A 24,063-nucleotide genomic window follows, 5' to 3' on the forward strand; every position below is an offset into this window, starting at 1 on the left:
GTAAATCCTCTCATTGGAGAAGATAAACCAGCGATGCTCGACATTTTTGCTTAAAAAAAATACTTTAGTCAGCCATCAAAATAGTAGCTGTTAAATCAACTAATTGGCTAATTATTCGACTAATCATTGCTGCTCTTGTTCAGTTTAATATAACAATGTAAGACAAGGAAACGTGAGAAGCTAGAACCATCATATATTTGGCTGTTTTGCTGAGAGTGTAGAGTCACACGAGCCGCTCTGTGAGGCTGTACTTCGGCACTGTGTTGATTTGAGCTAAATTCAAACATGCTCACAATGCCAACATGATGACGTTAAGCAGGTATAATGTTTACCATGTCAGTTTAGATTGGTTTGCTAATTAGCACCGAACACAAAGTACAGCTCAGGCTGATGGAAATGTAATCAGTTTGGAGGTATTTGGTCATAAAAGTACAACAGCTCAGCATAGGACAAATGAAGATTTTGACCTGATGAAAAGCTAATGGATCATCAAAGTCATTACAATTAATTTGTTGTGGTTTGAGTCGTGATCAGACGCAGGTCTGTGTCAGAACATTATGACAGGAAGCTCTGTGTTTTGGTCTGTTGCTGTGCTGATGGGGATGAGGGGGCCCGGGCTCAGCTGGCTCCTCTCTCAAAGACCACACTTACTTACGCTGACTGACCACAGAGACATACCAGTGGAGGAGGGGGGGGGGGTTATACTCTCCCCACAGTGTCAGCCCACGGCATGTTAGGTGTTCTCCTCAAATCCCCCCTACCTCCCCTTGCCTGGAAATGGACACTGCTGGTGTATTTATAGCCCCTGAGCACAAGCGAGCTCTCTTTCTTAAACACGGATAAGGAGCTGGTCTTATTCACCAGAGTCGCACTGACGAGCTTCGCTGTCGTATATTCTAGACTGTCGCCATCACTTTGCTTGTGAAACGTACGTGGAGGGGCTCGTCAGGTAGGGGAAAGAACAGTTTATTTAAAAAAGCTTGATTTATTTCAGCCAGTGGTCTGTTGTATTGCTTAGATGTTTGGTTGCATAGGCTAGTTTCTAATATAACGACTACTTACTTACTTGGTTGTTTGCTTTTAAGCATTTCATCTGGCACAGACGGTGTAGAAGTTAAACTCATCTCTTCTGCTTTTGTTAGGACCTTTTTTAACTGTTAAACTTTCTTGTATGTTGTTAAACGTCATCATAGCCGTTTCTCAATTCCTTTACCGTTATAGACCATTGTGTATAGACTTATGTTTGACAATGGTATACATGCCATAAGAGCTGCCAGCTGTCAAACTACTTTATTCATTCTTTAATCATTTAAGTCATTTTTCAAGCAACAAATTCCCTAGTTTCAGTTTCTCATCTGTGAGGATTGGCTGCTTTTCTTGGTTTTAAGTGATTGTAAACTGAATATCTTTGGGTTTCGGACTATTGCTCGGTCAAAACAAGACATTTGAAGACATCTACGTGGCCTTTGGAAAACTGAGATGGATATTTTTCACAATTCTTTAACATTTTATAGACCCAACACTCCACTAATCTAGAAAATAATCAGCACTTTAATTCATAATGAAATTAGTCGTTAGTTGCAGCCCTACATGGTATTCAACATATGTAATATATAACGTGTTGATGTAGTTTCTGGTATTTATCTGTTTTAGATGAGAACACCATTCTGAGCACAACCACCAGAAACCGAGACACCCAGTGAGAGGAGAAATGGAAAAGCCAGTCTTACAGACACAACCGTCCACCCTGCCTTTTTTCGACACGGCCCACGCCTTCAATCTGCTGCGGGGAATCCATGAACTCCGTGCCGAACGAAAGTTTTTCGATGTGACTTTGTGTGCAGAGGGCCGCGAGTTCCACTGTCACCGCACAGTGTTGGCCGCTGCCAGTACCTACTTCCGGGCGATGTTCGCAGGCACTTTGAGGGAGAGTGCTATGGACCGAGTGGTCCTACACGAGGTGTCAGCTGAGCTTTTAGGTCTGCTGGTGGACTTCTGCTACACGGGACGGGTCACCGTCACTCAGGATAATGTGGACGTCCTGCTGAAGACGGCTGATCTGTTTCAGTTCCCCTCTGTCAAAGAGGCCTGCTGTGCTTTTCTGGAGCAACGGCTGGATGTTTCCAACTGCTTAGAGATCCAGGACTTTGCAGAGGCTTACGCTTGCCGAGAGCTGGCGACCAGTGCTCGCCGCTTTGTCCTAAAAAACATAATGGAGCTGGCTAAAGGGATGGACTTTGAGCGGTTGACATGGAAACGTCTCCTTGAGTTTGTGTCAGATGATGAGCTTTGTGTGGACAAGGAGGAGACGGTTTATCAAATTGCAGTACGCTGGGTGAAGGCTGATCTCCAGCGGAGACTGCACTACTGGCCCGAGCTCCTCCAGCAGGTCCGACTCCCCTTCGTCAGGAGGTTCTTCCTGTTGGCCCATGTGGAGAGCGACCCACTGGTCTACCTGTCACCCACCTGCCTGCGCATGGTGAACGAAGCTCGTAGCTTCCAGTCCTGTGAGTACGACCGCCACGACAGGCCCTGCCACCGTATGAGGCCACGGCCGTCCACGGGATTGGCAGAAATCCTTGTGGTGGTAGGAGGCTGCGACCAGGACTGTGATGAGCTGGTCACAGTGGACTGTTACAACCCCCAGACTGGACAGTGGCGCTACCTGGCTGAGTTCCCTGACCACCTGGGAGGAGGCTACAGCATAGCTGCCCTCGGAAACGATATGTATGTCTCAGGTAAGTTCAAGATGTTCAAACACACTTTTTCAACAGATATTTTTTATCAGAGTTGAGTCGTTGGAATCCAAAGCATTGAGGAAATCAATATAAGTATAAAAAAGGTGTAAAAGTAGCACAGAGGACAATAAAGTGGATGGAGTAAACTGTATTTAAATGACACTTTCAATCTAAAATGAATGTTTTTCCATCAGATTCTTGAAGTTAGAGTTCAGTTTCATCTGGTGTCCCTTACTTACTGAAGGACAAGCCTTGGACAGAGTGCAGTGGTTACAGTTGCTGTGTATATTACATTCACTGTAGTGTGAAAGCTGCAGTCAGTAGATTTCCATTCCCGCTCCTTCATCTTATGAAATGGCCGTCAGACTGCGCTTATAAATACACTGCAGGCTCTTTGGCTGGTGGCTCTATGTGTGAGGCAGGACATGGTGTGCTGCCAGGACAGCAGTGGTGTTATCATCATCATCATCGTCATCTTCGTTACCAGCGGGCTGGCCTATCCCCTGAGAATCATCCTAGACCTTCACTCAGCGCTTGTGTCTCCTGCAAGACTCTGGTGGTGGGACGTAAATTTAGCAGCGTTAGCTCACTCTACGATGACAGAAATAACAGCAGCATATGATTGCATAATGTTGACAGGCAGACTTAGTTTTTATAACCTTTGATGCAGTTTCTTTGAAATAACATTTGAGATATTACTATTTAGTGTCAGGGCTACTTTAAACATTGTTTTTTTTTAAGTCCTTGAAATATTAAATGTTTGCAGTCGGACAGATTGAGAAGGAGGCCTGCAGATCGCTGCATCACAGGGTATCTAGAGTGTTCTTCACTCATAAACTGAGCTACTGTAAAGACGGGGAATAAACGGTTGCAGATCCTTAATGAAACTTATATTCTGAGATGACGCCTGGATGCATGAGAAGTCGTATCAATAGACGGGTGACTTTATTTGCAAGTAGAGCTACATTATCAAACTTCAGACGACTGATGATTTCCTTATTCTGAATGTTTAAAACCAGTGTATTGAGTGATTCCTCAGGTTATTTCAGTTTCAGGTTAATTTTTTTATTTGGATTTGTCAGTGTTCAGTAGATGGGAGTGGGGTCTGTATTGCAAGTTGCTTATCATTTGTTTTTTTAATTTCTGTTGTCCAAATTAAGGACTTCAAGCAAATTGAAATTAAAAGCTACCATAATGAGTTAGTTAGGGGTTTTGTTTTAGACATGTGAAGGATTTATTTGTTTCATTGAATACATAAGAGTGAGACACAGCTCATTGCATTCAACATTTTGATTGTTATATTTTGATTATTTAATGTGATGTTGCATACATTTGTTACATGGAGATACCTACAAATATTGAAAAAATGTCCATAACCCTAATTCATTAATTCTGCTGTGGAAAAGGTATTAAATTTCCTGTTGAGGTCTTAAAAAGCATTACATTTGATTTAAAACATTGTGCAGAAACCCTGATGAAGGCAGACACAGCTTTGTTGTGTATCTTATCACCTGGAGGATTGAAATGAATCTATATAGACAAAACAAAACTGCTATTTTGTTTTGTAGTATATCTTATTGTGCACCATGAAGCAAAGAGAGCAACGGATGGAAATCCTCGATGCACATTAACCGTTAACACAACATGTCTGCGTCCTCCAGGTGGCTCTGATGGCTCTCGCCTCTATGACGGCGTGTGGCGCTACAAGTCCAGTGTCAACGAGTGGACCGAGGTGTCGCCCATGCTGAAGGCCCGCGAGTACCACAGCTCCTGTGTGCTGAAAGGTCAGCTGTATGTGGTGGCATCGGACAGCACAGAGCGCTACGATCACGCTCTGGACTGCTGGGAGGCCTTACCGGCCATGCTGCACGCCATGGACAACTGCTCTACCACCACGTGCAGTGGACGCCTGTACGCCATAGGCTCTCTGACTGGGGAGGACACCATGGCCATCCAGAGCTATGATGCAGACACCAACCGCTGGGCCATGGTCAGCTGTGGACAGCTGCCCCCATGGTCCTTCACACCGAAAACTGTGACCCTCAAAAGCCTCATCTACTTCATCAGGTGAGTGACATATCTAAACTAAGTCATTTAGGGTGTACTTAGGAGGAGAATCGGCTTCCGTCTGACTTTAAGACACTGATTGGTTTCGTTTAAGAACAGTAGTCCAGATACTAATTGTAAGCACCAGTGATGGAAAGTAACTACATACAATTACTCCAGCACTTTTTGAGGAACTCAACCTTTACGTGAGTATTTCCATTTTATGCTACTTAATGCTGTACTCCATACTACTACTCTTTAAATCAAAAAAGTTGTTGCCAACCTGTTCAGACTTGTGACCCCTTACAAAAAAAGCAGTGTCTAGCTGGGGCACCTCCACCAAAAAGAGACATTTCCCCTCTAAACGTCTCAAATATTTTCATTTAAATGACTGTTTGAGGCCCAAAGCAGTAAAAAGAGGAACAAATTTGAGACATTTTTGAAAACGAATCCAAATTTCTGTATCAAAACTGTATTTTGTCGTCTTTCCTCTCCCATTAATCATCTCTTGACACCACAGATTTATCTTGTGCCCCTATGGAGGTGGGAACCACTGGATTAAACAACCTCACTATATAACGTGGTTCATACTAGCTCCACCTCGACCACATAGAACACCAAAATGCTGCTGAGGAAGCAGTATTAATAATGTCTATGATAATAAATCAGTTGAAGGGCAGAACAAATAATTTTACTTTTAATACTTTAAGTAAGTTGTTCCACATCTGATAAACGCGTCATGATAAAGGCATCTAGACTGTATCATCTAGTAAACAGATGATGGATGTTTTGGCAGCAGCTTGACTTTGGTGTGTTTCTATTTACAGGGACGACTCAGCTGAGGTTGATGCTTACAACCCTCAGAAGAACGAGTGGTACAAAATTAGTCCGATGACCCAGGTTTGTGTTTCACATCTGACACTTGTGTGCTAGCATTACAAATCTTGTGTCTCGATATCTAATAGTTCAGACCAAGCACCTTGACAGTCAAGGTGATGGATGAATGGATGTGGCCATTTGAATGACTTCAGTGTGATTACTTTCAAGTTTTGTTGACAGAAAATGTACGCTAACGCTAAATATTTTTACACTCCATTTTAATTAACTGCCTGTATCATGTATGTATGTATTTGCTTATATTTTTACTTACTAAATACAGTATATTCTTGCCTTTTACTGCCTTTTGTAATGTTTTGGGTATGTACATATTACAACATAAACTGCATTTTCTTAATGTCATTTCTTTTATCCAGGTCCACGTTGGAGGGAGTGTGGCAGTCCTGGGTGGTAAATTATTTGTGTCTGGAGGTTACGACAACACGTTTGAGCTGTCGGACGTGGTGGAGGCCTACGACCCGGCCACCCGCACGTGGACGCTTGCTGGACGACTGCCTCAGCCGACCTTCTGGCATGGCAGCGTCAGCATATTCCGCCAGTTCATGCCGCAGGTGTCCACTGCATTTGCACCTGCTGACATACCTGAGTCAAACGCCATTCACCTGCACCGGCACCAGCGTCACCAAGCGCTCCACAATCTCAACAACAATCTCAACCAAAACCAGGATGTGAACCAAGCACACTGAGTTTGGACTTAGAAATCCCTGTTAGAGTTTCAGTTTCAATTCTCTGCAGGTCATGAGTAGTTTACCTCGTCACAATGCTAAAGTTGTTAAAGGCAGAAGACTGAGCGCTTGAACTAACTGTTGGAGTGGAAATGAGGCTCGTGCACGTTCACCCAGTTCCACAATCATTGAGAGTCATAAAGCAGAACAGGGTGTACATGCAGCTTCATAAATCTGATGAAAAGTATGTGTATGCATATTTCTGTCTTTGTGTGTACACAGAGTTTTAGTCGTGAATCTACACAGAGTTTTTTGCATTTGATCCCTGGTGTTTCTTATCGCCGTGTGTGGGACACTGCATGGTCCCAGATGGAACCCATAGAAAAGGGAAGCAGCTGCCTTTTATACTCTAAATTGAAGACAGGGAAGTTAATCAAACCAAACAGTCCCAAATCCAAAGTGTCTTTAGTTGTTCTGAATGGCTACATTCAAAGGTGGACAGTCTCTCCAAGAAGGCATTCATGGTGTTGCAGTGACAGGAATAGCTGTGTGAAGGATGAAAAAAGAGAGTTCATATCCTGAATGTCGGATTCTTGGTTTTGGAAAGTTACAGAAATGGTTGGACACAGCTCCCCCCTAATCTGACATCTGAAAGGTTTCCAAAGCTGTTTGACTATACGACAACTACTTCTGAAGAGGGATTCTGGCACCTTCATCCTCGAGGTCTTAACTCTTGTAAAACACTTTCGATAAAGCACAAATGCCACCTTTGAGTTGTTTGTCCTTGTAGGTCACGAGGGCCAGCAACAAGCCACACTAAAGAACAACTTGGAAAAGCAGCACAAAAGTGACATGTATGTTTGTTTTGGTGTTACAAGAGAAAAAAACTTAAAGGATGAAGACTAATTGGTAAACTGTATAAAGAGCAGGCCACAGCTGGTTCCCTGAGCTTGACTCCCTGAGTCTGTCGGTTGGGGCTGAAGACCTCTGTAGCCCGCTCCTCATCTCTGCTTGAGGCTAGCGGCTTGAGGCTACATTAGCTACTACTAGCATAACACACCCAAATCTCCGACAGAACGAATGGCGGTCGAGTTGCATTGTGGGTAATGTAGGCGTGAAAAGAAGAAGAACCTGTCCACCATGAGTCCGTTAAAGTAGCTCAGAGCAAAATATTTGGTCAGAAACAGCAATAATCTGTTTACATTCCAAAAAACGACGACAATCACAATTAATATTAAGCACTAAACAGACTAATGGCTGAATAGGATGGGCTGAGATTTACCAGGAGAAATATCTTGTACTCAATGGTGTGCTGAGTTATCTTCATCATAGTCATTGTAGTTGAATTTCAGGATGGTTGCATGATGTTAACTTGTACCTGGTTGATATTCTATTACTAGTGATAATTAGGCCGCACAGCATCTCCTTGTGTCACTCCTGACCCTTGAACTTGGCTCCATCAGCCTTTATCACCACCAGTCGAATGTGCATGAAGAGTTTCCTTTAAAACTGTAGATGTTTTATTGTTTTGTATGTTTACTTATGGATATATTTGTGCTGTGGTTGCTTAAGATGCCCCTGCCTATCAGCTGAAAAGTAACACTTGGTAAATGTTGGTGATGGGTCATGAGACACAACTGGAAGTGCAAAAGAATCTCAATTTGTTCTCATATAAAATAATTTTTGCTAAAATGGTAATAATGTTTTTGAGTGTTTCTATGATAATGCATCATTGTTTTCTTAGTTTTTTCATACAAGTTTGTGTTGTTGAATCAGTTTTGTAAATACAGTATATTCTTAACCTTAGGTACTGTGTTTGTATAATGTTTACAGTGTGGTTACCATGAATGAAACTGCAAGCAGGTCTGAGAGTTTATTCTGCTGAGTCACATTCGATGAGCTGTTAGCAGTTTGCGAATGCATTTCTTATAAACAATGGACAGTAGTTACGGCTGAGTGTGAAAAGAAAAAATGCATTAAGTTTTTTTTATAAATAGTAAGCTAATGCACTTATAAAGCTGTATATTTTAACACAATCATTAACTTGTGCAGCGTCTTAATTCCAAATAAGGATGTTCTGATGTCTGTAAACAAACATTAAAGGTGCCCTGTGGGATTTTTCAAACAAAATTTACAGTCAGTGATTCTCACCAAAACAAAACACACTGTGTGCATCCTTTAGGCCTAACAACCAAATGCTTTTCCTTCTGCATGAAAAATTTGTAAAGCCATTTAAAAAAATATTTTCATTCTTTACGTCCATGTTTGTTTACTAGCAGTCTTCTTCTTCACTGTCTCCGCGGGAGCATTGTTAAGCGTCTTTGCATGTTATCGCCACCAACTGTCAATCAGCCAAATAGCATGAAATCGGTCGCTTGCGTCCTCTGTTGCATGCTCATTACAAACAAAACAGGGACCCGCACACAAAAAAAACATCACTCCATTGGTCAAAAACACCACAGGGTGCCTTTAACCAGGGCCGATTCAACATATATCTGCCCTGGTAATAGCCCCAAATTCAGTGTCCCCTATTTTAGCACTCTGTAGATATAGGAACATCCACCTTAAAGCAAAAAATTTGACATTTTGGGAAATGTGCTTATTTGATTGTTAAATATAAGTCTACAGGCAGCAGCCAGTTAGCTTAGCTTAAAGACTAGAAACAGGGTGAAACAGCTAGCAGCAGCTCTGTCAAATGGTACCAAAATCCGCCCACCAGCACCTCTAAAGCTCAGTAATTATAGTAGTTATATCTTGTTTATTTAACCCAAACAAAAACCAAAGTGTAAAACTGCCACTGCATTGGTCTCAGTTGAGAAATAGTCTGGCAGTTTTCTAAAACGGCAGTGGTCGTTTTTATGCTTAACAAATGAGATATCACACATTAGTGAGCTTTAGAGGTGCTGGTAGGTGGACGGAGCCAGGCTAACTGTTTCCCTCTGTCTCCAGTCTAGGTGCTAAGCTAAGCTAACTCTTCTAACTCTTAGTCAAAAAGAGAAGAAGTATTTCCCAAAATGTCGATTCCAGCTGCAGTAGGCACACTGATAAAAAAAAAATATATAATTTCACATTCAAGCAGCCTTCGCGAGCATGCAGTTCACTTACTGTGTTCACTTACACTAAAAGCACGAGAATTACTTGCTGCTCTTCTCTTGCGTGTCTTGAAACTCAACAGTAGCTGACTGTGTTGTAGTTTCTTTATCTTCGGATCTGAAGGCCAAATGTTTTAGGCTGAGCCTCATCATCCCTTATGTCACATTGAAGTGCCTCTCATTTAGGAAGTGGTCTTCACAGTAACCTTAACTCTAAGACTTAACTCTGAGACTCTGGTCTGTCAGTCCTCAGGTCTTACTCTCTGATAGATTCTCAACGATTCCCTCCATATCCATCGTGGACTCGTATGCCTCAGTGACCAGCTGTGTTTGCTGCAAGACCTCTGGCACAGAGAAACTCTCGGCTGCCTCGACGTGTCCCAGGTTCTGGTTGGACACCACCTCCTCCATCACGGCGTTGCTCGACTCGATCACCACCCTCACTATGCAGCTAGAACTGAGGCCTGTCACGGAGCCGGGCTCTGGGTTAGTGGATTCCTGGACGTCAGAGGTCTCTGGCTCGTAATCTGTCTCCTCTGCGATCAGTGAGGCTTCAGTTGCTTCGTTCTCATCAGGACTTCGGTCCACATCCTGCACTATCACGTTCCTCAGTTTCCTCTGCCGGGGGTTGTAGTTCTCAGTGCGTTTGTGGATTTGAATGTGTCGTCGCAAGTGCGCCTGAAAGAGAAAGCGTGTGAGGGCTGGGTGAGTGTATTGAGCTAAGGGGGTAAAGTTAAGTAGGGGTAAGGGTGGGGTGGGTAGAGTTGAAACAATTAGAAAAACACATTCAGGCGCATTCCTTGATTTTACTTCACACAAAGGCTACCATCCCTGTCCACTGTTTGAGCACAGTGGCTCCCCAGCAGCAGCCTCAGTGGCCTAATGGATAAGGCACTGGCCTCCTAAGCCAGGGATTGTGGGTTCGAGTCCCATCTGAGGTGCACAATCTCAGCAGAGTGGCGCAGCGGAAGCGTGCTGGGCCCATAACCCAGAGGTCGATGGATCGAAACCATCCTCTGCTACATAGGTGGATTTTATAAAGGAACTGAGTATCTGTTTATTAAGAAAACACATTACCTTGTTCTTGTGTCTTCCACCATGTTTCTAGCTTTGACCGGGTCATATGTAGGAGGTTTCCGGCCTTATCTGTTACAGTTTGAGGAAACATTAAAAGCCACTAATCTTCTCAGGTGTAATAAATTCTGAGGAAGATTTTAAAATTACAGAACTTCAAGCTTGAAAATGAAAAATATCTGGCGGTGTGGAGTTAGAAAGAAGTGAGACCTCTGTAGCCCGCTCCTCATCTCAGCTTGAGGCTAGCTGCTCGAGGATACATTAGCCGCTACTCGCATAACACACCTGGAACTGTCAGAGGTTGAGTTGCATTGTGGGTAATGTAGGCACCAGATTTTAACAAGGAAGAAGAATGTGTGAAACAAAACGTTCTGCTGCATCGATTCTGATTTTGTCCATCATGAGTCCGACAATGTCATAGAGTGCAAAGCTAAATCCGTCTTGTACTCTTTCAAGATCATTCAGATTACAGCATAAAGTAATTACATAGATATGGCAAGTAAATACAATTCAGTTTAGATGTAGGTGGTCCACAAATGTGTAACTGAGCTTCACAGCTGCATCCTGCGCTGTAGGATGTGTGGACAACAGAGACAAGCAGCTCTCAAGAACAAAACATCTCCTAACATGAACCATAAAGACTTGCTGCTGGGAGCAAACAGAAATCCAGTCTCTTTATCTTTCTGTCCAGTGTTGGACACAAAGAACAACATCACACAGGCGCATTCCCTGATTTCACTTCACACCAGCTGCCATCCCTCTCCACAGACAAGTGACTAACAAAGGATCACAGAGTGAATACCACTGTCCACTGATGAAGCACAATGGACCCCCTGCAGCAGCCTCAGTGGCCTAATGGATAAGGCACTGGCCTCCTAAGCCAGGGATTGTGGGTTCGAGTCCCATCTGAGGTGCGAGCTCTGAGCAGAGTGGCGCAGCGGAAGCGTGCTGGGCCCATAACCCAGAGGTCGATGGATCGAAACCATCCTCTGCTATACAGGTGATTTTTACAAAGGAACTGAGTATCTTTGGATTGTTCGATCAGCCTGAACAAGCCATATCTCTGGTTCTTATGCATCATGTGTGTTATAGGAGTGCAATGCTTAATCAGTGGAGTGCTCTCTTAGATTTTGTATTTATAAACCCTTGTTGTGCACTAACAAGTGGGTCAGAAGTTCATCTACAAATCAAGCTATCTGAAGAAGTCGCTTTGGGCTTTAAGTAATTCCGAAGCAGCACTACTGGTGAGCTTACCTGTCGAGTGAACTTGTAGCCACAGTCTATACACTCAAACTTCCTCATGCCTTTATGGCGACGCAGATGAACACGAAGCTGCTCCCTCGCTGGAAAAAACACAAGTGGAATCACATCAGTGAGTCTTTAACTCCGTGCTCATCAGGGCACACAACACGTCGTGTTCATTGATAATGAAAGTAATACAGTTATATACAGTTTAATCAGCATGGTGTTTCTTACCTTTGAAGGTTTTGCCGCATATGTGACAACAGTGGGGGCGGCCTTCCTCGTGCTTGCTGGCCTTGTGGCGGACGAGAGCGCCTTTCTCTGTGAAGCGCTGCTCACAAACGTCACAGCTAAAAGGACGCTCACCGGTGTGTGTCCGGTTGTGTTTATCGAGACTGGCTGGTATTAAAAAAGACAGTGATTAATACAATAAAGAATATCTTAGTCTTAAATTAGTGTTAAATGATTTATTAATCTATTACTTAATCTATCCATTAATCTAATCCAGGGGTTTTCAAAGTCTGACACTCTGACACAAAAATGTAATGTTAACGTACTTTGTCACTCCTGTTGTTATTTGTCTTTCTTATTTTGGGGGGATAATCATGCTCTACATTTGGAACTACAATTCCCACAATGCCTTGGGGGGGGGGGGTGTAAACAGGAAGTATAATGCTGTTGTGGAGTTACACTGTGGGCTACAACTTGATCTGAGTGACGACGACAGCAGCAGACCAGGAAGGACAGTTATTACCTTGAGTCCTGAAGGTTTTGCCACAGAGATGACATTGGTATGGCCTCTCACCACTGTGTATACGCAGATGCATGTTTAGGTTGTTCTTCTGGGAGAATGCATGGCCACATAGAGTACATACAAAAGGGCGCTCATTTCTGTAAAGCAGAACAAAAAAAATGATTATTCCCTGTAGTCTGATCAAACTAGCACTGCAGCAGACAAAAAGAAACACGTTCCTGTGAATGGCTTTGATGTGCATCTGCAGGCCGTTTCGACTTGATGCTCGATGGCCACACTCCTCACACACAAACGGCTTTTCGCCTCGATGTTTGGCTGCTTCATGCACACGCAGCTCCGTCCGAGTTAAGAAGGTTTTGGGGCACTGGGGACACTAAAAGGAAAACATTGTTTTAACAGTATCAAAACTACAAGGATACAAAAGTCTCGTTGGAAGACAGTTAGGAAAACTTACTGCGTGTGGTTTGGGATAACCATGGACCTTCATCATGTGAATTGTCAAGTTTTTCTTGTACATAAACTGCTCAGGACATGTTGAACACTGAAAAGAATGACACCACGTCAATGTAGATATCTTTCATTTTAGATCTGACATACTTGAATGCTATGTTCTGTGGGTATTAGGTGTTGGCTGTACCTTGTGGGGCATATCTCCTGTGTGGGAGATAACGTGCAAACGTAGCTCTTCTTTCCCATTAAATGTTGAGGAGCACGTCAGGCAGGTGTACGTCTGTAATTTCAACACAGCGCAAACATGATATCGAAGGCAGTTAACTGAATTGAACATATATTTTGCTGCTTCTTTGTTGTTTTTACTCACCTGTACTCTAGCACAGTCTCTGATCTCATGTATCAAAAGATTCTCCTTCCTGAAGTACCTCTTTCCACATTTAAGGCAACCAAAGGGCCTCTCTCCCGTATGCCGCCTATGAAAAAGACACATTACTGGTTTTTCTTTACACTGTAGTTTACAAGACAAATACTGACGACGTATACCTGTTGTGGACTTTGAGGTAGTATTTGCTCTTGAAGGATTTGTCACAGATGGGACACTGCACAGAGTCCTTCTTGGACTCTTCCTCCACAGCCTCACCGCTCTCGTTTTCGTCTGTTTTACTCTGGGATTTGCGTTTCCGTGCTGTTGACGTGGATGGGGCTAAGGAACTGGGCTCGGCAATGGGCACGTACTCCTCATCTGTGTCTTCAGTGATCCCCTCAAAATCCCCCACATCTTCATCTTCTTCTACGTCTTCATTTCCCTGGCTAACACCATTGTCATTTACGTCAATCTGCAAGTCAGTTATCTGCAAATACAAGACAAGTGTAGTAATAACCACCATATTCATCTTTATTTGCGGTTGTGTGTAGTAGCAAATACCCAATCACTGTGATAGTTTTTTATGCATATGGTCATGTCTTTTACCTCAGTTTCACCAGTTGGCTGATCTGGGTTTTGGTTCTCCACAACACCATCACCACTTTCTCTCTCCATGGGAATAAGTGATGCCCTCTTGCTGGCTTTTTCAGGGGCTGTAAAATCAGCAGTGGGGCTCTCATCAGTCACCAGTCGCCTCGGGCCCTTCACTACACGACCAGAGCGGGTGGTGGTGGCGGTGGCGGCCATGCTAAAATTAGCTGTGGCAGCATCAAAGCTGGACTCATCTTTGGTGACTGTAAGCAAGTTCTCTTCCTTGACTGAACTAGGAGGAGTTGCATCTGATGTAGACTTTCTTGGTCTGCCTCTTTTACGCTTCAAAGGAACAGGATCCACAGAGGTTTCCTTAAACTGCTGACAGAGTGCCAGAGCTTCCGGCACACACAGGCTGGTTGCTGCATGCTGCACCTTGTCGAGGTTGTGAGGATCCAGCTTCAGCTCTCCGGTGTAGACAAAGTTCAGGAGCAGCTCCAGGCCGTCGTTGGGGCACTCCTGAAGGCAGAACTCCATGCATGGTGCAGTGGGCATGTTTGACTGTTGGAATAGTTCACTGAAACAGGCGAGGATGTTGCGATGGGCCAGGTAGACCACCCCACCTCCCACATTCAACACTGCATCACAAAACCTCCCTACTGTCCTCTGCTGGTTCAGGGAGGACAGGACACGCTGTGCATGGTTGCTCTCTGCTGCAGGCATCCCTCCTGTCTCACTGAGGACTGCTGCTGCATGAAATGACAATTGATTGACAATAATTGAAATAGTTACTGATTCATTTTCTGTCAGTCGACTAATTGTTTGTTTGTTGTTTGTACATATGTAAATACATATGTATACACGTAATAGATTCATTGTTTTAGTTATTTTTTAAAGCAATAATGGCCAAAAATGCTGGTTCCAGCTTCTCAAATGTGAGGATTTGCACCTTTTATCTGTCTCCTGTAATAGTCAGATAAAACAAGCAATTTAAGGAAGCCACATTGGAGCTTTAGGAGATTGTGATGAGCATGTTTCACCATCTTCTGACATTTTAAGGCCAAAAGTTGTATGTAAGTACACTGAGAGCAAGTAGAGTCACGTTCCTTGTATGTCCAAACATACTGGGCCAATAAAGCTCATTCTGATTATTTCACATGTATGCAAATAATTCATATAGAGTTAATGTGAAATTGCACAACATGAAACATAGAATATCTGAACATTTTCAACAAGTGCTGAATATTTGGGATGGCTTGATATCACTTCCATCAGGTTAAAAGTCATCCACTTCTTAAATAATTAGCTAACTGACTTATTGTGTCAATGATAGCTACCACATTAAATATACTTTTTTTTTTTTTTATTAAAACACAGTCTAAACACTTTCCAGTATATTTTCCTGGAATGATCATATTTCTACTGTAAAGACTGTTTTTTTTAATATTGCAAACCCCTGGCTACCTACGCACCTCGACGTTTATCTCCTAGCACATATTTTAAGACGCTCCCTTAGCATGGTACGCACGCCACAGTTGCATTTTGAGACTCACATCTGCAGTATCGATGACAGCCGATTATTTCCTCTTATTTGTTGAGGAGCTGCACCCGCTTCGGTTGTACTGTAAATAGTTTGAAAACGTAGCAAAGCCGCTACATGCACCTTCTTTTCGTTTCTTGTAGGCCCCTAAAAACTGCAAAAGGAAGAGGATGTGACGCTGTTTACGCGACCGAACTCCGGGATAAACATGTATTGTCCATTATTAAACATAAACATGCATAACAGAAACAATACAATTGCTACAACTAAAATTATTATTTGTGGCTACGTAGTTTTGACTTAATTTTTGTCTTCGTGTGAATACGCTAAAACGGCGTAATAGGTTTGCATAATAACCTCGTCGTAAATAATAACACTCCGGGTAAAACCATAGTCGACCATCTACAAGCGGCGTCTGTTTGTGGATCACACATGTAAGCTAGCCGACTAGCACTGTTGTAGTAACAGTTGGCCAGCTCCTTGGCTTCACTTTAGCCAATTATAAACGCTGTCCGTTTAATAAAATCATTAAGAGCCATCTCTACAGTCCTGCATTGTTTTCCCACAAGCGGGGGGTAAGTTTTCTCCACCTGAATGCAACAACATTAGCTAGCAGTTAGCTGTTAGTTCCTTTAGAGCTATGATAAGTGACGTTAGCCCAGGTAACTTCACGCCAAGTTTAAAATGCACGTTGCATTTATTGTCTGACAGCTGGTTCCCCTTTGTATTGTATGTTTGTATTCATGTATTAATCAGCCTCACATATTGAGAAACTAAAGGGAAAGAAATATAGAGTTAGCTCGTTTTATGTCGTAGCATGGTTAGCTTAGCTTTCAACTGCTATCGAATTGTCTTGCTGCAAAATCAAGCTAGCTATTTGCTAATGTGTTTTGTAAATAAATAGTATCGTTGAATTAATTAGTGAATGGTAATTTGGTATTAGTGAATGGTAGTTTTGCTATTTTTGTTCGCGGAGCAAACTTTGTGATGACACCTGTCTTTTCAGATGCTAATTTTCTTGCCCCTCTCTTTGCAGGCTTTCCCCTTTTTGTTTTTTGTTTTTTTTATCGGCACCCACATGAATAATTGTTGATTACAGAAACATGAAGGTTAACAAACCCACACAGATTAAGGGCCATGCTAAATCTCAGAAGTGGAAGGATGTGAGGGGCAAACGGTGCAGGCCTCCCATCAGTTCCTCAGAGCTCAACTCTAGTCCTGTGATGGCCAGAGTGATCAAGGAGCACCAGGCGTCTGTGAAGAAAAAGCCCACCGTCAAGAGGTTGAAGAATAAGGCAAAGTCCGTTTCTGACTCCAAGAAAAACACTCCTCAGTCTGGAGGGAAGAAATCTCACACTCAGGCTAATGGAAGTTCAGTGTTTACAATGGACAACGAGTCAGAGGACTCTCAGGAGTGGAAGGAGTACTCCCAGTCCATTCTTGGGAATGGTGTGGAGACCTCAGGTGACATGGAAGATGTAAGGCCAGGTAGACTGGAGGGGGGGTCTCTCCATTACTGTGCAGCGAGAGATGATCGACAAAACCACGCAGTACTTGTCATGCAGAAGAATCAGGTATACTTCATGATGTCTTAGTAAAGATCTGGCAACAGTTTCGACATTTTTTAATCAATTGTAGTCTATTTCTATTACTGAGCATTACACTACTCTCCTGCAGACGCTGTGTTTCCGTGGAAAATGCTCTTTGACTTGTCTGTATGGTCGGGTAGAAGTGATGGGGTTCACCATTGAAGAAGGCCAGCAGTCGTATCCACTCTTCTCCCCAGCTTCACATTGTCCACTCACCATTAGAGCACTTGAAAGCTCTGATCACGTCAGAGATGACAAAACAGAGGCTTCACCCATCCTTCGAAAGTATCTACCATCAGGTAACCTCACCTGCCTCGTACTTAAAAGAAATTATTGCATGTAATTCTTTTTTTACATATTTGAGGTTAGAAGTTGTTATTTGGTTACACAATACTGAGCTGCATATTAGGAAAAGATTGGAGTGTATTATTTTGGAGTGTATTATTTTATGGTATTTTTCTGTCCTTAAAGCCCTTTTTATTATGTGCGTTTTTGCAGCATCACGGAAGAAGTTGCTAAAAAGGATTATGTCAAACTCATCCATCATCCTACTGGAGCCCATGGAGACACCTCTGACACGGTTTCTGTCAAGCTTCACAGATCTGAGTGAATTGTTCAGCCCCCCAATGGTAAGTTGACTGATGTTTGTACATGAACTTCTTGTGATTAGGTGAATATGGACATATGATTAGATTATAAATCATGTATAGGTTAATGGTTAGGTAATTGTGAGAGGTCAATCTTACATGTGTCTAACAGAAGCTTTTCCTCCCTGCCTGTTTGCAGAGTGAACTCATGTCAGCTGTTCTTGACACTCCACTCAATGGTTTGGGTATGATTCCCCTAGTCAGCAACATTGAGGGCCTGAAAATGCCAAAGAGCTACACAGATGCTCTTAGCACGGTGGTCAGCGCCTGCAGAGGTGAGCTCATAAGCATTGTGGCCGTTTCTGTGAGAGTGTGGATAAAGCCACCTACAAGTCATCTACATCAGAATAACAAAAAGCCATTACTTTTAACAGATGGATGAAGACAACAATGTTCTGTATTCCATGAGCAAACACTCACATTTGATTCTGCCCGGGCAAATTATTGGACACGTGTCTTTCATTTATAGGGGACATGGACGGTTGTGCAGTTATCCTTGTTTGTGGTTCCAAGAATGTGGGCAAGTCAACATTCATCCGCATCCTCATCAATACCTTACTAAATCAGTAAGTTCTCTTCCGTATATATTCAATAAATACTGGTATTGTAATGTTTTTATATTGTTATGCTACATTTGTATTCATAGTGCATCCCTTTTAGTGTTGAAGTTGGTACTTGAATATTGTTATGATCCCTGAGTGCGATATCATTGGTTATGCTCTGTTATTATGACTCTTTATTTGTTTGTTGTACTATAACAAGTTCTAATGTTTTTAGTAGGAAACTAAATGCGTGTGTGTGTGTGTCTGTGTCTGTAGCACTAGTAGTGTGGATTATTTGGAAGGTGACCTCGGTCAAACAGAGTTCACCCCTGCTGGTTGCCTGTCTTTGTCGACTGTCAGAGAGCCACTTCTGGGTATGTTTTTATCCTCTTGTTACTTCTCATCACCTCTTACACATCTTATTATTTAGTCTTGGATTAATTTTTGATTTTATTCCATAGATTTTTTACGGCTTCCTTTTAGTACGTATTAATAAGTGTATTAAGTGTTAAATTAATAGTTCAACATTTTGGGAAATACGCTTATTCGCTTTCTTGCCGAGAAATAACTGGCCTTGGTCTGTCAAGCCATAACAAAATCTGCCTAGCAGCACCTATAACGCTTACTAATTAACATTTTATGTGTTTGTTTAATCTGTACAAATGTAGCTTGTTACGGTGTTATGTGCCGGACTGTAGCTTCATATTCAGAGTATCGATCTTCTCATCTTGCTCTCGACAAAAAGCAAATATGCGTATTTCCCAAACTGGCAAACTGTTCCTTTAATATTTATCTCAACTCCCCCCCGATGTATTGTTCCTGTACTATTTGTGTAAAATGGGATTAGAAGACTTATGCTGAGTTATTTTTCAGGTCCTCCTTTCACACATCAATGCACACCAGAGCACATGATCTACTATGGTAATTCGTCATGCGAGTCGGACTTAGACCGCTACCTGGAATCCCTTAAATCCTTGTGGCGTAGACGCTCCCAGAGCAGAGAGACTACTGTCATTATCAACACCATGGGCTGGGTCAAAGGTGAGCTCAGGCTCTGTGGCAGCAGTGAAAGAATATGAAGAACTTTAATTGTATTAATTGTAAACAGTGTCTGAACATGTGCTTGTCTGGGCTGTCCACAGGATTCGGATTTCAGATGCTAGTGGACATGATCCGCTTCTTCCCAGTTTCACATGTCGTCCAGCTCAGTCATAGCGGCATCACGCAGTGTCCCGCCCTCACTCCAGAGTTCCTGAGGACAGCACACGGCTACCAGACGCACCCACCTGCCCAGACCGCCCTGGACGAGTTTACAGAGAGCCACAGTCCCTCCAGAAGTTACACTCACCTTATTGTACAATCAGAGTTTCAAGGAGTGGGGCGCCAAGGAACAGCGTAAGTCCACCACCACCAGCCTGTGTTTGCATCAGCATATAAAAACTTTCAGTATTACGTCATTAATTGTTGGTGCATTGTGTTTGACAGCAAACACCAGCGCACTAATGAGCACAGAGAGTTGTCGCTGTTGGCCTACCTGAGTCAGCTGCAGTCTCCTGACCCTGGACCAGTTAGACCTCTACACAGCCTCACCCCGTACCAGGTACATGAGAATCATGATGCTGCAGTTGTATTCTTGATAGGAGTCCCAGTTTTTTTTCTTTGATTACCTCCGAAAATGGTGGCCAGAATTTCAATTTATTATGAATTCAAAATGCACAAAGTTAGAGTGATATATGGCCTAGTAAAAAAAAAAACCCAATGTGATCTTCTCTGAATTATCATTATCATTCTAATCTTCCCCAATGAAAGTTACAAGTATAACCAGGTGTTTGAGGAAATAGACACCTTAAAAGATGTCAACAACAACACATGATGTTGACATTGCATGTCTGTACGCTAAATATGAAGCTGGAGCCAGCAGGCTATTAGCTTAGCTTAAACACTGGAAGCAGGGAAAGTATGCTAGCATGGACGAGGCACTGTCCAAAGTTTAAAAATATGAAGCTACCAGCACCTGTACATTTTACTTGTCACTGCTCCCGGCTAATAAATAGTTCCAGCGTGTAACTCCCAGTAAAACCACCGTTTGTGTTCGGATTAAACAACTGAGAAATAATGTGTTAATAAGTACCTAACCATTCTCCCTCTCTCCCGTAGGTGCCCCACACAGCGGTGGCTTTAGGTGTGATCCATTGCGAGGTAGGGCCCACTCACATGTTTTATGCTGCCAACGCCAGTCTGGTGGGACTCTGCTGCCTCGGAGAGAAAGTAACAAGCAGGGGAGGCCCAGTCCTGCTGTCACAGACACCCCTCTGCCCATGTGTGGGCTTCGGTACGTTTCCTGCCCGACCTTTGAATGAAAGGTCAAATTAATATGTAGTTTGACCCATTAACTGTTGCTTTTTGTTGACATTTGATTACGGTGATTGTAATTACACCAAATAATGAAATATTTTATGTTCATGTAGGCTATATGTGAACAAATATATATTGATTTTCTTTGCCAGTCAGTCACAAAGAAATGTATAGTGTGTTATACTGCATAGTCATGTTGCATATGTTTAGGGTCAGTTGGCTCTCAGAGAGGTCTAAATCCCTGTCTGACCTCTGAACAAACGGTTATAAAACTCCAATAACAAATCAAAAACGTCATCAAAATCATGTTTAGAAAGTTGGTAAAGAGAAGATTGAAATGAATTGAAATGTCAAAATTCAGTGTATTGACATGTTGATGTGTTCCAGGTGTGCTTCGAGGTATTGACATGGTGCGAGGTCTGTACTTTTTGCTGACGCCTGTAGATCCCTCCATCCTTCGTAAGGTCAACTGTCTCCTCTTGGGAGCGATATCGCTGCCTTCCTGCATCCTCAAAACGCAGGTCAGAAGATGGTTCTGTCCTTTCATACATAATACACTTCAAACTATGCTATTTACCTCGCTTTAGCATATAAAGTGATACATAAACGTGTCCAGAGCTTACTTTCACCGTGACTTACGGTATCTCTATCTGTGTTTCAGCCTGGCTTTGAAGGAGAGATGCCCTATGTCACGACAGACTACAGTTTTGATCTCACTGGTGCAGGAAAGTTGCGAGTCTTCAAAGGACTGACGAGACCCAGTCAAATAGGGATGTAATGACATTTTCTACACATTCTAGACATTTGCCCTTTACCCTTCTTGACCGGTGTCTCGTGCCAAACCAGTCACCATTGGCCTTTGAATGTACAGAACTGAGGGTGGGCCAGGCTGTTTTTTTTTATTTGAAGAGTCAGTCTGATAGAGAAGCCAGTATTAAAGACTCTGCAGGAGGAGATGGCTGCCTTCCTGTTAACTGCACTTCCTGCCTGAAAACCCTGGGTGTTCTCACCACGTCTTACAACCCCCTACTGTACGTACTTTGGATTGCGCTGTGAAGGAGTTTCTGTGTTTTCTGGACAATAATATCACACTTTGTAGTGAAAGCTCTTGTTTTGATGTCTTTTCTTTGTAGATGGCATTCCAAAGCTACAAGTGAATACAAAAACCTGCCAGATATTAAATGAGAAACAACTTTTGCTCAGACTTTGTGCTTTTCTTGCTTTCAAGAGCTCTTTAGACCAATGTTAATGTTTGTTTCACAGTCATATAGTCATACATTCATGTAGATTTCAACCAGGCAATGGTCATTTAACCAGCTAATCACAATGTAGTCCCTGATTCAGACAGTGGTTTGTTCATTTGTTACAGTTGTATTATTAGATAAAATGCCCATTGCCAAGACTTTTCATGTTTATGCTTACAATCCAACACCCACTAACTCTAAGGAGGGATCTTTAACATGACAATTTCTGTGAATCTGATGGATTTGCAAAAGAGAGAAGCCCATTTTGTCAGTATTGTTTTATGCCAGTCAAAGGTTTTGCTGAAATGGCTCTATTTTTATTGCTGACTAACTCTGTATTAACTGATGTACAGTTGGTATTGTGTTAAGAGGGACACAACAATGTTCCTGCATTTCATTCAAGATGTTTTGTAAATGCAATATGTTTACAATTTCTTATGTCGGCCTATGTGGGATATAAAAAATCTAATTTAAATGACAATTTTGTTTTTTGGTGCTACCTTTTGGACCTCAAGGGGGCAGCAAATGTATGTTGAGATTTTTCTCTGAACAGCAGCAGATGTTCACTTACAAAAAGTCTCAAGGGCAGGAAAGCTGCAATAAAAACCGTCAAGACACTGGCCTGTAATACTGAATACCTTTAATGTTTCATAATGGTTTTAAGAGCAAATCAAGACTAATTTAAGAAATTACAAACTCCATCTGAACAACTTGTAACTGCTTGTAGACTGACCTTCAAATTATCTGACTGGGAGAATTGAAGGAGGACTCGGTCGTAAACATCCACTCAGGCAGTGAAGAATTGCTAATTTGTTAAGTGGGCTGTTTTAACATCCCCTCTCTGCCCCCTCGCTTTTCTTTGTTCGCTGTTCCCCGCCTCTTTATTGAGGGTGGGAGCATACAAACACAACACGGCTACATTTTGGCAGAGTCATTGTTTTGGCTTTGTCAGGTCAGATGTTTTCCCATAGACCTCATGCAAACCAAAGAGAAATCCCTCTGTAGAGGGCCAATAGACGGTCTGCATGAACCTGGGTGATCAGAAATAACAACACACATCTTTGAAACGCATTCCATTCCAGTGCAGAATACAAATTTAAATTATTTATTTCATAACAAGCCAAGCAAAAACCACAGAATTTTTGAGTGAAAGATATAGTTTCTTCACTCTTTGGATTTATTTGAGGCTGCTGCCATGTATCTGCAAACTTCAAATGAAATGTGAGAGTATGTTAAACTTCCCTGTTGTGACCTGGCATCGAAGTTGAAAAAAGAGCATGTATGTAAATCAAATAGAGCAAAAGCTGTTAGCCAAAGTACTACTCAAATACAGGCTTGGAACTGAAATGATAAACTGTCAACTATTTTGATGAATAAGTCATTTTTCAAATTTCATGCCAAACAGCTTCTCAATTGTGCAGACTGGCTGTTTTTACCTGGGCTACATTTTAAATGTTCCTCACATGGTGACCTGGCAGAATCAGCGGTGTGTTCAAAGACTTGAACATCATCAAGAAAAGTATTAAGGACACCTGCCAACAGGCAAAGTCATGCAGAAATCTCTCTATTTTAACCGTAAGCCTTGTGTTGACAATAAACACTTGATTTCTCTCAAATAATGTGTGGCCACACTTCTGTGATGTCCTCCCTCCCAAACAAACAGTGCATCTGTTGCCTGCAAATACAATTGAGCTGAATCAAGTAACAATGCAGAGGCAGTGTGCCATTATAACAGCTCAAATCCCCCCTGTTCAGTTTCAGAATTAGAGAAAGCCCCACAGATTTAGCAGGCTATTTCATGATATGGTTTGATTTTTGAAGCCACACAAAACTAACTGTCGCCATGGCTGCTACCCCCCATTTCTCCCACTGTTTGTGCATTGAGTACAACCCAGGTTTGGTTGTTTTTGGTTATCTGATTTTCAAGACTCAGCTCAGGCAATAATGGTAGGACCCAAGTAAAGGTCCTGAGTTGATAAATATTAGTAGGGCATATTCTCAGGTTCCAAACCTACTACAAACAGTAGAAAAGCATTATTTACAAAGGCAAAGGGAATGCCATTAGCTAACTACTGTGTATTATTATTCATGGTCATGTTAGAAAAATACCCGTTTTGGACTGGAACATCTACTGCGTGGGAGCCAAGAGTACATCAGAGTTCAGAATAATGATGGTGACTCTGTCCTGCTTTTTATTTGGTTCGGGGAAGTTTACACTCCAGCAACTCCA

At 42.4% G+C, this 24,063-nt stretch overlaps 3 protein-coding genes and 4 non-coding genes across 7 annotated transcripts; 6 read left to right on the forward strand and 1 right to left on the reverse strand.

Annotated features, from left to right (window-relative positions):
- The first annotated feature begins 1,711 nt into the window (after window positions 1-1,711).
- On the forward strand, window positions 1,712-6,367 carry klhl21 (kelch-like family member 21). Its single transcript, XM_070910901.1, has 4 exons — window positions 1,712-2,738; window positions 4,400-4,805; window positions 5,612-5,684; window positions 6,038-6,367. Exons 1-4 carry the CDS (start codon window positions 1,712-1,714, stop codon window positions 6,365-6,367), a joined length of 1,836 nt encoding a protein of 611 aa, XP_070767002.1.
- A 2,985-nt stretch (window positions 6,368-9,352) lies between these two features.
- zbtb48 (zinc finger and BTB domain containing 48) lies at window positions 9,353-15,575 on the reverse strand. The gene is given in 12 exon segments (XM_070910852.1): window positions 9,353-10,116; window positions 11,767-11,855; window positions 11,989-12,153; window positions 12,509-12,645; window positions 12,721-12,881; window positions 12,963-13,049; window positions 13,146-13,238; window positions 13,329-13,434; window positions 13,505-13,812; window positions 13,932-14,665; window positions 15,445-15,547; window positions 15,549-15,575. Coding segments are annotated over 12 exon segments (2,439 nt in total). The 3' UTR covers window positions 9,353-9,687.
- trnar-ccu (transfer RNA arginine (anticodon CCU)) lies at window positions 10,307-10,379 on the forward strand. The gene has a single exon. It is a non-coding gene; the product is annotated as a tRNA-Arg (tRNA).
- trnam-cau (transfer RNA methionine (anticodon CAU)) lies at window positions 10,389-10,460 on the forward strand. The gene has a single exon. It is a non-coding gene; the product is annotated as a tRNA-Met (tRNA).
- trnar-ccu (transfer RNA arginine (anticodon CCU)) lies at window positions 11,354-11,426 on the forward strand. Its single transcript has one exon. It is a non-coding gene; the product is annotated as a tRNA-Arg (tRNA).
- Window positions 11,436-11,507, forward strand: trnam-cau (transfer RNA methionine (anticodon CAU)). The gene has a single exon. It is a non-coding gene; the product is annotated as a tRNA-Met (tRNA).
- Window positions 15,576-16,559: 984 nt separating the features above from the next.
- On the forward strand, window positions 16,560-22,450 carry nol9 (nucleolar protein 9). The gene is made up of 12 exons (XM_070910891.1): window positions 16,560-17,030; window positions 17,134-17,344; window positions 17,544-17,674; window positions 17,832-17,967; window positions 18,162-18,258; window positions 18,511-18,608; window positions 19,108-19,275; window positions 19,377-19,629; window positions 19,720-19,834; window positions 20,392-20,566; window positions 20,977-21,110; window positions 21,251-22,450. The coding sequence occupies exons 1-12, from the start codon at window positions 16,560-16,562 to the stop codon at window positions 21,365-21,367; spliced, it is 2,106 nt and encodes a 701-aa protein (XP_070766992.1). The 3' UTR covers window positions 21,368-22,450.
- Window positions 22,451-24,063: the final 1,613 nt, after the last annotated feature.

This window comes from Enoplosus armatus, chromosome 8 (assembly GCF_043641665.1).
Source record: "Enoplosus armatus isolate fEnoArm2 chromosome 8, fEnoArm2.hap1, whole genome shotgun sequence".
NCBI lineage: Eukaryota > Metazoa > Chordata > Actinopteri > Centrarchiformes > Enoplosidae > Enoplosus > Enoplosus armatus.

What these genes read in the sequence shown, in the direction of transcription:
- nol9 (XM_070910891.1), top strand. Translation starts at nt 16,560, where the DNA reads ATGAAGGTTAACAAACCCACACAGATTAAGGGCCATGCTAAATCTCAG. An exon ending in AATTGTTCAGCCCCCCAATG is followed by an intron (nt 17,675 to 17,831) that starts GTAAGTTGACTG and finishes GCCTGTTTGCAG; the next exon opens with AGTGAACTCATGTCAGCTGT. An exon ending in CACCATGGGCTGGGTCAAAG is followed by an intron (nt 19,276 to 19,376) that starts GTGAGCTCAGGC and finishes GGCTGTCCACAG; the next exon opens with GATTCGGATTTCAGATGCTA.
- klhl21 (XM_070910901.1), top strand. Translation starts at nt 1,712, where the DNA reads ATGGAAAAGCCAGTCTTACAGACACAACCGTCCACCCTGCCTTTTTTC. An exon ending in AAACGATATGTATGTCTCAG is followed by an intron (nt 2,739 to 4,399) that starts GTAAGTTCAAGA and finishes TGCGTCCTCCAG; the next exon opens with GTGGCTCTGATGGCTCTCGC. An exon ending in AGCCTCATCTACTTCATCAG is followed by an intron (nt 4,806 to 5,611) that starts GTGAGTGACATA and finishes TTCTATTTACAG; the next exon opens with GGACGACTCAGCTGAGGTTG.